The 13,980-nt window shown below is 54.4% G+C and overlaps 1 protein-coding gene across 1 annotated transcript; it reads right to left on the reverse strand.

The window, feature by feature from the left end:
• Nucleotides 1-502: 502 nt before the first annotated feature.
• HRH2 (histamine receptor H2) lies at nt 503-11,416 on the reverse strand. Its single transcript, XM_005437032.4, has 3 exons — nt 11,278-11,416; nt 3,997-5,523; nt 503-648 (listed from the first exon to the last, which is right to left on the reverse strand). The coding sequence occupies exons 2-3, from the start codon at nt 5,091-5,093 to the stop codon at nt 630-632; spliced, it is 1,116 nt and encodes a 371-aa protein (XP_005437089.3). The 5' UTR covers nt 5,094-5,523; nt 11,278-11,416; the 3' UTR covers nt 503-629.
• Nucleotides 11,417-13,980: the final 2,564 nt, after the last annotated feature.

Raw genomic sequence — 13,980 nt, forward strand, 5'->3', positions numbered from 1 at the left:
TTCCCTCCAGCCCAGCACCACTGGGAAAGAGTGGCAAGGTCTGGTGCAGCATCAGCCCCTTACCCTGGGAGCCCTGCCAGCATCCCCGCAAAAGCTGCTGGCAATTTATGTGCAGCCGATGTAGGTTTGCATGAAAATGAAGCATGCTGGAAATCCACGGTCTGAACGCAGCTGCCTCTGCAGCATGTGGAGAGACAGGCAGGATGCAGACACGTTCCAGAGCATGGCAGGGTGGGTGTGTAAGCCCACACCTCCAGGGCAGGTGGGGGGTGCACAGCTCTGTGTACCTCCCCTGGGCTTGGGGCTGGGTTTGGAGAACGAATGATGCTGGAGAGAGGAGTGAGGATGCACCTCTGATGGTATCACCCTCCGCGCCAAGTACCATAGGGATGGGACGGCTGGGCCAGGGAAAATGCAGCAGGTGCCACAGCAGGGAGAGCTCCCCCTCCCCTTGTTTGCACCCAGTGACCCTGGTCCCATACTCACCCTGCAGCCCTCGCCTCTGCCGTTGAGTTTCTCCCTGAGGAAAACTGAGTGTTGTCCTTTCAGTCCCACAGGATTTTGGAAGAGGGCATCCAGGAGCTGAAGGCTGGGAGATGTGGGTCCTAGGGCAGCGGGCTGGTTGAGGCTCATGGGAAAGCTCTGGTGCTGGAAAGGGTTAAATTGCACATGAAGACAGAAGGAAAAGAGAGAAAAAGAGACCAGGTGATCAGTGCCAGCCTGGTCAAGCTGGGCTGTGCTCTGTGGAACACCAGGTACTGCCTGCCTGGTGTCTGTCCCCCGGGGCTGGTGGCTGGGGCAGGCACGTTGTGACAGGGATCCTTTCCTACGGGAACTGGCTTCTCCCTGCCCATATATTGTGGCCACGGTCCTGCCCCAAGCTGCCCTGAGCACAGCTGATGTGTGCAACAGGGTGATCTGAAGCCACTCGCTCAGCTCCACTATTTTCTGCCTGATACTTCCCCGTCAGTGCTGAACGCTCCTTCTCTTGGGCTTTCAACCTCTCTGGCCCTCAGGGACTGGTCTCACAACCTACAGCTGTGCCCTGTGCTCGGCATGCTCCTCTTCAGAGTCCTGTCCCGCTGCAATGAGGCAGGTTCCTGAGGTCCATCACATGCTGGGTGTACAAGTAGTGCTTTCCTGTACTGGTTTTGTGTGAGTTGCCTTGCCTTTTGGGTGCCTGGTGGGGAGACAGAAGCAGCTGTCCCTGCTTGGCCCTGCACTCTCCATCCTACCGGGTCCTCACCCGTGGAAATGTCTCCAGCCCTTTAACAGCGGTAGTGCTCGTGTGGCTTTTTGATTTCCAAAGCAGTGATGACTCTGACTCCCTGTCCCTGCTCCTGACGCCCCTGAGACTGGCTGCACTTCTCCAGTGATCCCACTCTTTGCTGGTCTTTTCTCTATGCCTCATAACAGGAAAACCATTGCTGTTAAGGTTCACTATACTGCCCGTTGCCCTTTCCCCTGAATGACCCTGTGGAGCTGCTCTGAGCAGAGCTCTTCTGAACTCTGGTTCTTCTTATTTGGGGGGGCTGTGAGTTTGTGGGGTGATTTGTGTTGGTCTTTTTCTGTTAAAGTGGCCAGGGCAGATGGCTGGAAAGACTTCACAGAAGGGAAGAAGGGAGAGGAACCAGCTTGGTTTGTGCTTAGGGTGAAAGTGGCTGCCAGGCTTTTGGTGTGCAGGTAAATCCTGTGCCCACCTGTCTTGTGTGGTATTAGTTGATGCAGATCATCTGCCAACAGCAGACATTTATGCATCTGCCTATGGAAAAAAGGGGTTGGATGGGGCTCCACGCAACCCTTGCCACATCATTTCTGTGGAAGGGAGTAGACTAAGAAGAGAAGCAGAGAAAGTGAAAGAAGTAACTGATCATCCACTGCTTGAGCAACTCTTATCCGATTGTGAGCAGAAACCACAGCAGTGGTTTGTAGTACAAGGAGGTTTCTGAATTTAGAAAGGTCAAGAAACATCCCCATGCTTGAGTCTTCTGCTCACTTCCCCACTGTTCCTGTGCCTCATGCATATCTGCACTGTTGTAGCACCAGCTGCTGCTTGCCTTCTTTCCTCCAACCTCCTGCATCTTTGGGAGCAAATCCGGCTGGGCAGCTCATTGAGGTTGATTTTAGTGGTGGGGGAGCTTCACACTGCAGGGTTGAGGATGGTCTGGGGCCATGTGCTGGGTTCCCTGTGCTGGGGCTTTTGTTGGCACCAGGCACCCACATGCTGAAATTTTGGGGACAGAGGTCCCTTGGCTGCTGCTGACCCCAGCACAGGCTTTAGATGCAACTCCTGTAACAGAATCAAGCCCTTCAGGGAACCAGGGGAAGGATCTCATCTCCTGGGAAAGCCAGGAGGTCAGTGGGACCTCTGCCCAGGGAACAGAAACCCATTTTTCTTGCCCTTTTCTTTCCCTCGTCATTATTCTCCCTTGGTGATAAGGCTGCAGAGCCCTGGTGCGTGGGCTCCTGGTTTCCCCAGGAGCTGCACTTTTGCGTGAGGAACCACCACCACTCTTTCTTTGTCTCTGTATGTTTGCAGAAGCATCTCTATCACACCAGGCACATGCTTTCCATATGTTTTTATATACACCCTGCAACTATGTTTACCAAATGCTACATCTCTGCAATCTTTATTAGTTCCTTGGAAACCGAAAAGGCACCCCTAGGAGCTGCTTTCTTGTACTTGTTTGCACTCATCCATCTCTCTGTCTCCTGAGGCAGACTCCCCTGCCCCAGGCTGCCCCTCTACCTTGGGTAAAGTCACATCTGAGCCCCAGGGGAGGCACGATGTCAGCTGAGCCTGTTGGATGGCTCTGCCATTTGGTTCACCTCCCTATGTTCTCCTTTTGGTGGCTTGAGACCGTGTTTCTGGGACAGGAGCAAGGGCACGTGCTGCAGGAGAGCATGAGCGTGGTTTCTTTGCTGGTACACTGGGGAAGCAGAGTCAAAGGACTCCTTATCTATGGATGGAAAGTTTCTGGGCTGCTTATCAGGTGCTGCCAAAAGTTAGATTAAAGTCTTTTGAGCGGGGGTTTGCACAGTGGCATTCTCCTTATGCTCAGGTGGGCAAATGCCTCTGAATGAGGCAGTGCGCAAGTGGCCCAGCCCTGCAGGGATGTGCGTGCCCAGGGAGGGGACTGGTGCCACAGCCTGTCACAGAGTTTGCCCATCCTGCTCCCTCGCTGCACCTGCACTCTTCTGGGGTCCTGGCCCCTGTGACACGCTTGGGGTGATGCTGAGGGAATCTTTGGCTCTAACTTTATGTGGGTACTTGTGTTTCTAAAAACATTTACCAAGCTTATTTTGGTTATTCTTGCTCTTTTCCAGAGATGGGAATGGAACTTGCTGTTGGCTGAATTCATGCTGATGCAAACTGACAGCCGAAACGCTGAGGGTGCGTGGTGCGGCTGGGAAGGGAACACTGAGCCACTCTGCAGGGAGCTGGGGACCCTGGTCTTGGCTCCTGCAGGGACTGGACTTGCAGTCTGACTGTGGGTGCCCCAGGGATAACACCCTGTTTCCCTCTCCTGTGACAGGTGGTCACTTTTCCTGAGCCTCCCGCAGCTCTGCTGCGTGCCCAGGCTTTGCTGGCCACCCACCACTGCAGAGCAGGACATGTCCTGTTTTTGGAAACAGCCACAGCTAACAGCTGCACCCTGTTCTGTACAGCAAATTCTGATGGCAAATCTGTCCCCAGTACCCGGCAAAGCCAGGGGTATTTTGTACTCCCTGTGAACAGGTGGTGACTGCAGGGCTGGCCCAGCCACGTGTGAAGCTGGAGCTGTGCTGCCAGCATGGAGAGATGCGAGCTGGGTGCCTGCTGCTGGGGATGAATTTTTGAGTGGCTGCAAAGAAGAGTTGCCTGGGCAAGCATCTCCTGCTGGGGCATCGGCTTGTTGCTTAAAAGCTCTTCTGGACAACATGGGGTCCCCACCTCTGCCTTCCTCTCTGGGGATGGACCTACCATCAAAGCCCCGCATGCAAGAAGGCTCTTACCTCTTGAGGGCTCCACCGGTCAGCAAGATCCCGTTCCTCATCTCCAGTTTCAGGGGTTTACCCTCCTGCCTGTCCTGGCCCTGCCTGCAGCTCCTGCCCTTGGAGTGAGCCTTCTGGAGGGTAGGCAGGCGGGAACTCCTGGGGCCCCCTGTCCTCCAGCAGTGCAGCAAGTGCTGGTAGGCCACTCGGAAATCCCTGTTGAGTGTTCCGTAGAGGATGGGGTTCAGGGCTGAGTTGGCGTAGCCCAGCCAGAGGACAATGGACATAGCTGTGCCTTCCACCCTGCTGTCCCCCCACATCCCCCGGTATGTGAACACGGTGAAATAGGGGAACCAGCACACAATGAACGCTCCTAACACCACTGCCAGTGTCATGGTGGCTTTGTGCTCTTTCACCATGGGTGGCATGGGGATGTTGCTGCTGCAGCACCATGTGTGGTTTATCCTCTTGGCTTGTTCCCTCGCTATCTTCAGTATCCGGTAGTAGGTGATACACATGATGACCAAAGGGATGTAGAAGGTGAGCAAGGCGTCCACTAGCCCATACACCGGGTTCACCTCCAGCCTGCACTCATTGTTGCAGTTGGGGACTGTGTTTTGGACTGCTGTCCCATTGGTGTTCCAGCCCAGGTGGATGGGTAGGAAGGAGACCATCAGTGAAACAGTCCAGATAACAGCCAAACCCACAGCCACCCGGGAGGGAGTGACCAGCTGGCTGTAGTGGAGTGGGGTGGTGATGGCAAAGTAGCGGTCCAGGCTGATCATGAAGAGGTTGAGGATGGAAGCTGTGCACAGCATGACGTCCAGGCTGGTATAGATGTTGCACAAAGTGCTGCCAAAGGGCCACTCTTTGGCAAGTTCATAGAAGGCAGAGAACGGCAGCACCAGGAGGCCCAGCAGCAGGTCAGTGATGGCCAAGGAGACGATGATGCAGTTTGTCAAGCTGCGGAGCCGGCGATCGAAGGTGACAGCCAGGCAGACGATGATGTTGCCGGAGAGAGTGACCACAATGAGGACGGCAAGGCAGGACCCAACCAGCAACTGCAGGGGGAAGTCCATCCTTTTTTGAGAGCTTGTATGGTTGTAACACGGATCCATAGTGCAGTTGCATGGATGGAACAGTCTTGCTCTTACCAGTTCCAAAGTTACTTGCAGTAAGCCTCTACCAGGCAGCCCTAGAGCCCTTTCCAAAGTGACCTTGGGCTTACAGTGACCTTGGAGAACACTGCAGAGTCACTTCATGTATTCAGCCTTGTGTGTTAGGAATGACACTGTTCAGAGAAAGATGTGGCCCTGTGACTTACTTGTACCCATTGGTCCTGTCTGGGAGCTCAGTGCTGGAGCCAATTCCCTGTGGCAGCTGCCGGTGGGTCTCAGCTGCTCCCTTTTCCTCTCTTGCCTTCTCCTTTCCTCTGAGCAACCACAGGGTTAGGTCCCAGGGGGTCTCACGTGCTCTGCATGCTTGGTTGATGACAGTGGTCAGCGGTGCTTCAGCAGGGGCAGAGCTCTGCCACCTTCTGAGGACAACCTGCAAAGAAAGCACCAACTCAGAGCTGCAGTAGGCAAAGGTCCTTGGAGCTGCCCCTCAAACCCCTCCAAAAACAGGGTGTCTGCACCTCCCTGGATGCTCCAGCCCACTTAAACCTGAATTGGAAAGTCCCTTAGCAGCCAGGCCTCCTCCAGTGCCCACGTAACAGGGATGTTGGGAGAAGGGCAGGGATTATAGAGGCATGGACTTCCTGCAGGCTTACAATAAAAATGACAGGGAGGATATGAGCAAAGAGTTTTCCTGAGAAAGCAATGTGCTTTTCTTACGCAATCTAGCAAGATTAATCATGACTACGTAATTTCGGAAGCTCAGCTGTGGCCATAAATCTCATTAAACTTTGCCTTTGTATCCGCACTTTGCAGCGCCCCATGCCTTGTGTTGGTCCTTGCTGTCAGCAGCCACGCTGGCTCCTGCAGCTGGAAGAGGGAATCTTTGCTCTGCTCAGGGCCCTGGGAGGAAAGGGGAACCCATCTGTCAGTAGTGCAGTGTCCTGGGGCACAGGTAGCTGGAAAGGGCTCTGACAACTTCATCAGTCCCGCTCCCGGTAGATGAAGGGCAGCATGGAGGTTTGTTTTACAGGGAGAATTTGGATGGAGCTGCTCCTGCCGTGGACAGGGGCACAGAATGGAGAACATTCCTTGTAGACTTACTTTTTATAACTGTTTTCTGTCTGGATGTAAAAAAACCAAAAAGTCATATTTTGCAAGGGCAGAAGCAACACAGAAGACCCCTCTAACCTCCAAAAGAGCTTTTAGATGCTGATTACAGTGATCTCCAGGACCGCACTGCTTTTAGATTCAAAGGGGCCTCGGTTCCTGTGTGCTTGCAAGCAACACCCGTGTTGGGAAGGCACCTAAAGGGAAACTGAGGCACTGCAGGGACAAGAGAGAGGAGGCTGAGGAGCCCAACTGCCTGTGCTGCCCTATGCGCTTCCCAGGTGAGGTGATGGGTCTCCCCATCCTCCCTGCTGTGCTGGGCCCCATGGGTGGCACAGAACCCAGCTCCCCAGGCTCTCCCCAGCCCATGGAGTGGCAGTGAAGCCCTCCTTGGTGGTGCGCAGGCTTGTGCAGGAGGAACGTAGAGCTGATTCTCTGCAGGCTGTGGAGATGGAGCAAACACTAGAAATTCCAGAAAAGGAAAAGGTCCAGCCTTGGCAGAGAACAGCGGTGAGATTTTAAAGTTAAACTCACCCTGCAAGAGCAAGATAACAATGTAGAGTGGGCTGAAATACTCCTCAGATGATTTATGTCTTTGGTTCAAGGTTAAAGGCACAGGAGCCAGGGGAGCAAGCACACTGAGGAGACTGCATGAGTAAATAACCACTGATTGCCAGGAGCCGTATGGGGGGGAGCTGGGGACTGGACCTGTGAGATTAGAGATGATACCTGCAGCCCTGCTGCTTCTAAAGGAATTGAAAGTGAATGACAAGTGATGAACCAGCCTGCGAGAAGCCTTCTGCTGAGCAGAGCAAACTCATTGCCAGACAGGGGGTCCTGTGAATTTAGGTGCTGAGCTTAAGGCTGTCGGAAGAGTGCTGTGATGCTTTCTGCTGCAGCAGCAGCATGTGGAGTGGTTCCTCACCTCCTGCTGCAGCGCAGGCTTTGCCATGGAAAGCTCTTTGTTCGCGCACAAAAGGAGTGTGGAACAAGCTGAGTGCTGCCTGCCCGCTGACTGCAATGACGAGAACAGGTTGTTCTCGGAGAAGGGTATTTCCAAGTGACAGGGATGTTTTTTCATTGCTCCCAACATGTGGAAATGGCAGGATAAATTATAGGGGGAGTAGCACACTTAGAAAATGCTGTGGGTGGATCGCAGCCTCCTACGTGGCTGCTTCTCCACACATCAACAACCTGCTCTTGCCACCAGCTGTCTCAGCTCACGTGGGCTCTGCTGGTGGGTCCCAGCTCCGGGCACATCAGGGCACTCGGCACCCATCACCGTGCAGGCAGCCCCCCGTGCAGCCCTGTGCTGCGGACCGGGCCAGAAGTAGTTTTGTTTCTTACTGCTTTTTCTAATTAGCTCAAGGCAAGAAATTGGCACTTTTTTGGTTTTTGGAGTAGAAAGTATTTCCAAGTGAGATATGGAGCCATGGGCTGAGCTGTGGAAAGAAGCAGCAGGGGCCTTCACAGGAAGGGGCAGAGGTGTCCCCGTCCTTGCAGAGGAGCCCAGGGATATTCCCTGAAATATTCCCAGCAATATTCCATTTATTCAGCAGCTCTCAGGGCCTGGGCCTGGGCACCCTTTTGCACCCACATGTGCAGTGACACACAAAGGCTGCAGGGCTCGGCTGCCTGCAAACCCCTGGGACTCTTCTCCATGGGACAGGGCAGCACTGCTGCCTGCCAGCTTGGATGGGGGAGGTTGCAACCCCAGCTGCAAGTTTGAGAGACTTTCCCCTAACCTTTGGCCAAATTATCTCAAGTAAATGTTCCCCCATGTGATCACAGCCTCCAGACATGGCTTTGCAGGAAAAGCAGGCTCGGGGGCTATGGGGTCAGCCCGCTGCCATCACAGGCAGTCCCCAGGGCAATGCACCCAGCTTGGGGCTCTCTCCTGGAGCACCAGCCTTCTGGGACTCCACATCTGCCCCTGGTTTTCTGCCCAGGTCACTCGCAGCCACCTTTAATACCATATCCTGTGTCCTCTGCTCCTGTTGTGTTTTGGCAGACTGAGTTCATCTCCTCCTTGATTTACTAGCAGAGCAGCTGTTTCCCACGGAAGCCTTTCTAGCAGTAGCCTGAATAAATGATACCCTTCCAGCCCTGTCTTACCAGGCAGCTTTTAAGTTTATCTGATTATCCTCATCATCACAGCCTGGACCTGTTCCTGGTTCAAAATCACCCTCCTGACAGTGATGGACCAGAGCAGGACATTGCTTCTGGGTCATCCTTCTAGTGCCTTTTCCAGCGGCGCTGGTGCTCTGATGGACGCTCTCTCTGCTGTGAAGACTTGTCAGGTTGCATTTGTTTTGCTGCAGTCATCCTGGGGTTCCCTAAAAGCCGGATATTTTTCCTATTGTGTTTACAGCTGCTTAGAGTGGCAGGTTTTGCTGTTAGTCCCTAAGCACATGAACTTGTGCCAGCCTGTTGTGTTTCTGTCGATCTTTGGATCCCCTGGTTCTTTTCCTGTAGTACTTAGTCCCTTGTCCCGTTCAAAACTTCTCCCAAGTTTTTCACTGGTACGTTTTCTTAGAGAAACTCCTGTTTTCTGAGCCAAGATCATTAATGAAAACTATTAAATAAAATTTCTGTAGGTTAATCTTTAAGGAACTCTATTAACAGCCTTCTCTGGAGCATTAATGATCCTTCTGTTGTAATGTACTGTCATGTCCCCATTAGCCTCCTTACAATTCTCATAGTAATTCCTGCCTTCTCTTGCCTGAATACATACTTTCCGCTCTGTTGCAGCCCATGTTACATTTGATCCGCTGTTTTCCCATTTAAAATGGCAATTAGCTCCTCTGGGGAGGGGGCTGTGATTCATCCATGGCAAATTGCATTTTACCCTTTTATTCCTCCTCCCCATCTTTCAGCATCTTTTCCATCAGCATCATTTATTCCAGCACTTTGTGCACTTTTGCAGCAAGACTAATGGGATGCAGCACCCGCTCCAGCAGCCTAGGTAATACATTTGCTGTTCTCCATTCATGTGCTTCTAGTTCTGGCATAATAGGTTTGTTTAAAATCTGTTAAAAGCCTAGGTACATGGCGACTATGAGCGTATACATGGGTGGAAAGGAGCACTTGGCAAGCACCTGAATGTGGCAGCCTGTTTTTGGGAAACATTTCCCACTACCTGAAAGGTCACTGACAGCGATGGCTGGGGGCTCAGGAGAAGCTCTGCATGAAGCCTTTTAGCTCTGTCCTGGGGACAGGATGGATCTGCTCTGAGATAGACCTGAAATGTCACTCTGCCTCCTGTGTCAGCTTCTTTCCAAGAAAAGTGCTGGCAGAAGTCACTTAGGAGCAAAGCAAATTCCCTGGCCCTGCAGAGCTTGCAGCAGAGTGTCACGGCTTCTTCTAAAATTATGTTCAAGTACTTCCAGAGATTAAACATCTGGGCATGCTGTGAGAGGTACTTCAGCCGAGGCTGTGAGATGGGCAGGAGGATTGGGATTTCCTCTGGTCTGAAAGAGGTTGTTTGAGGATGGTGAGGAGCGGGCAGGGCTGGAGCTGCAGGGACCCTGGCAACGGGCTGTTTCGATCCCCTGGTAGAGCCATGAGCCTGCCTTAGCACGGGGCAAGACCAGTTGTGCCAGAGTTGGGGCTTGAAGGTGATGTGAGAGGGGACAAATGTGAGAGTGGTGCAGAAACTAGCTTGCTCTGCTGTCCGTGGAGGTTTTTGGTGAGGTTATGGGGTTGTTTCTAGTTTATGAGCAGCCTCTCTGGAAGGGCTGTGTTTCTGCCCATGCTTCCCATGTGGTGCTGCACCCCATAGCATCCCCCAGCACGCCTCGGCCCCTGCGCTTGGTGAGTCCCACTGCTGGAGCTCTTGCTCCCTTGTTTCCATCTCTTCCTTGCAATTGCTCACCTACCCTCTGCTCCCTTGGCAGGGCTATTGGGTGTGCTGCTTGTGGGTGGTCACCCATCCAAGGTGCCCTGTGCCCTCATTTGGGTGGGAAGACAGCTCACCCAGTGATCTTACAGCTGGGCAAAGACAGCTGCAGTGTCATTTTTGCAGAGCCCCTTCGCAATTGGGGCTGTGGAGGAACACCAGGACCCTGCCTGGCTGCATCCCCAGACACTTTTGGACTTGCTCCTTGGTCTCTTCTGAAGCCTGGTGCTCTCTCTGTCCCATCCCAGACTGAACCCTGACTGATACAGAGCAGCAATTAATGCCTCCTGTGTGAGCAGAGGGGCTGAGGGGAGCAGGGCACAATTCCCATCAGGGCCGTCAGCCCTCCATCACGTTCCCTAGGAAAATAAGGGCTCTGTGGGTAAGGGGGAGTTCAGGACCCCTGAAAGCAGAAGACCTGGAGAGGTATGTGGAAACCAGCTGAGCAGTCAGCATTTCAAAAGTTTGCTGTGCAGAGGGTGCCCAGGAAGGGTGAAACTGAAAACAGAGGTGCTGGTCTCATGGGCGTGCTTGGAGCTGCGTGAGTTCCCAGCAAAAGTTGCAAGGTTCAGCCCGGTGCCAAAGCCTGTTCCAGCTGAGGGACAGCAGACACTGCATACCCCTGGGGACCACCCACCCCTCCTGTGCCAGTGCTACAGCCCAGCTTGGGACTACTCTGCCCCACAGAGCCAACTGTGCCCCGAGATGGGTAAACCCCTGCTCCAGCAGATGCCCACCAGCTGCTGGGGTGTGGAGGGCTGGCTGGAGGGGCTGGGGTGCTCAGAGAAAGGGCTCCGGCAGCTCACTGCAAGGCGATGGCTTTGCAGCAAACCTCGTGGGGAGGCTGCTTGGGCAGAGATGCTTCACACACGCAGATGTCTGTGCTCTGGGCACACTTCACCCACATCCTCCCTCTGACCCTGATGTTCTTGGCTCCTGTGGTACCCACCAGCAACAGCCAGCAAAAGTCCCCAAATAGGCTTCTGCTCCAGGCAAAGCAGAATGATGGTGGTGCAAGGGTCTGATGAGTGACATTCTCTTGCTCTGACCGGTGTGACCCATTCCAGGGTGCTTAGCACACCCCAGCCTCAGTGAGGACCCACCAACCCCTTTGAGACCTCAACTAGAAAGTGATTTACCAGCCTAACAACAAACGGAAAAGTAAGGCTAAAGCTTTACCTGGGAAAGGTGCTGCTTTCCCACGTCCCTGAGCAGGCGGGAGCCCTCGGCGGCTGCGCTGCTCCAACTTTCCCCCGGCATGCACGGCTCAGTTTGTGAAGGCAGAAGTGTGTGCGGCGAGCGGATCCGCGGCTGCCTCCTTTCCTCTCCTCCCTCCTTCCCTCCCTCCTCGTGTACCAATATCCAGGCAGCGCCGTGACTACAACGTAAGTCAGACCACAAGTGGGTGGGATCAGAGCTGTGAACTCAGACACTGCGGTTATCATCCGGCAAATTTGAAATGCTGAAAGTGAGCGGTGCGCGGGGCATGTGGTGTGTCAGGCTCCACTGAGCTGTGCCAGGCACGGAGAGGACTGTGGAATGCCCACTGTCTCCTGCTGCCGCTTCCTTGCATGCTACTGCAACCTCCCTGGCTAATGCCACAGTTTCAGGGCCTTTTCTGCTTGCTTGCCATGTGTAAAGCCTTCCTCCCGAATGGTGCTCTGCTGCTTGCATGACTTACCTGCCGCCGGGAGGTCTGATGCTGTTGCTTGCTCCCAGTGCAAACCTGGCTTTGCAGTTGGTGTGAGCTCCCTGACAGCAGGCACAGCTCCAGCCTGAGATGGCTCGGAGACCGCTGGGAGGATCAAGGCTGTGGGGTTCCATTGGGGAGAGATAAGGAAAAAGTGGGCGGTGGCTGAGAAGCAGCAGGAGGAAACTGGAGCCCAGCCAGTGCTGGGGTGCAAGTTTGCTCTTTGTGCATCTCAAGGTGGCAGGAGGAGCCTGTGCCGACATGCTGGGGGTTCTGCATGACAGCAGGGAGAGGCTTCGTGTGCTCCAGGTCAGTGGCAAGGATGCTCCAAGCTGGGCATCTTTCCTGCAAGGCTGCACTTGCCTCTGCTGAAAATTGTCCCCTGCACATTTGATGGCAGGAACCTCAAATGACAAACAGGCAGTGACAGTCTTTCGTGTCTCTCAAATCTTTCACCTGTGGGTTTCAAAGCACTGTGCGGATATCAGCTGCTGGGCCAGCTGTGTGAGGACCTGTTTCCCCTTTTAAGCTATCCCTCTTCAGCTCGGCAGGTCCCAGGCTGTTAGCAGAGCTCCAGCAGAGCTTGGCCACCCCTCTGGGTCTGCACAGCCTGGGGAGGGAAGTGCCGGCAGTGATGCACTGTGAGTGAGGTGCTTCAGTCCCGACCAGCTACTTCTCAGTCCCCCAAGCAAATAGCTAGGGAGGGACTTATTATAGCCTGAACGTGGCCCTGGGCTCCCCAGGCTGGAAGGAGACAGATCCTGCTGCTCCCCCAGTGCCCTGCGCTGGGAATGGAGAGCACGCCCCATCCTCCATCTCTGCCAAACGGGGATACCAGCAGCACTGGCACACAGACCAAAATGCCTTTGATGTGTTTATCTCTGTAGACCAAAGCATAGATCTATCTTTAATAAGCTTATGATCTGCTGGAGCTGGAGAGTTTTCCCGCTGATTGGCAGCCCTGTGATGTGTCTGGGTGGCAGAGCCATGGACTGGCTGCTGGAAGCTTCTCAAGTGGCTGGTGTGTGCAGCGTGTGGCTGTGGAGGGATCCCTCCTGCAAAACAAGATGCAAATCTGCTCAGGAATGTCTGCATCAGCTAAAGTTGCTGGGGTGTTGATTTATCCCTGGGCCCCTTGCTTGGCTCTGCTCTAGGAGGGATCTTTCGTCTGGAAGTCTCAGGATGGGAAGGGGCCTGTAGGGGTAAAGGGCTCTGGTTATGAGGGCAGGACCCCCTCTCCAGCCCCCTTGCCCTAAGCCCTCTCAATAAAAGGTCCCTGCTGCCTGGGGGGCAGGATAGCCCCACGGGGCAGACTCTGAGCTCGGTGTGCTCCATCTTTCCGACACCTCAGCGGAGCTTTGGGGGTTCAAAATCTCACCCGGCTTCATCAGCCCCACAGGCAGCCAGCAGAGAGGAACAGATGCACCGTCCTGACCATGCCACCTCCCCCAGCCACTGAGACCAGCACCCTGACCCATGCCACCCAGCAGCCAGAGACTGGGCTGGTGGCTGGAGCTGGGGCCAAGCTGCCGTGCCTGCCCCAGGGCTGGATCCCTTGGCCCCAGGGCTGGATCCCTTGGTCACAGGGCTGGATCCCTTGCCCCCAGCTCTGCAGATGGGTGCTGGGCATGCAGTGGCAGAGAAGCTTTGGACTTGCAGGGGTGTCTGGGTCATGGGGAAGCCCACCACTTTTGCAAACTCCTGAGTACAGGAGATCCTCAAAATCTGACTTTGTGCAATGGCTGGGTGACTATGGAGCTTCTGAGGGGCCGCATGGGCTGGCATACTAGAACGGAGTTAACCAGAGAACATAGCGCTGGAGGTGTGAGAAGTACAGCCTGCGCAGACCATGCAGTGAGGCGCAGGGAAGCAGCCAGACCTAGAGCCAAAGGGAGCCATGCTGGGACACTCCCGCCGGCACGGATTGCTGTGCACTGCACACCTGTAGAAGCAACCTGAGAAGTGGCAGATGTAATACCTGCAGCGGCTGTGGCTGGAAGATGTCAGGACCCATCGTGTGTGCCCGGGCAGCACAGCCACTTTGGCCAGGCTCAGCGGGCTGCATGGGGCAGGCGGCAGAGACACTCGTAAAGTGGGACATTCCCCAGGTGGGCTGTGCTGAGCTGCAGAGTGAGTAATGAGTCATGAAATGGCAAGGAGAGGTCTTCTGACGTCCTTTCTCTGTGTCTGTG

The sequence above is a fragment of the Falco cherrug genome, chromosome 8 (assembly GCF_023634085.1).
Source record: "Falco cherrug isolate bFalChe1 chromosome 8, bFalChe1.pri, whole genome shotgun sequence".
NCBI lineage: Eukaryota > Metazoa > Chordata > Aves > Falconiformes > Falconidae > Falco > Falco cherrug.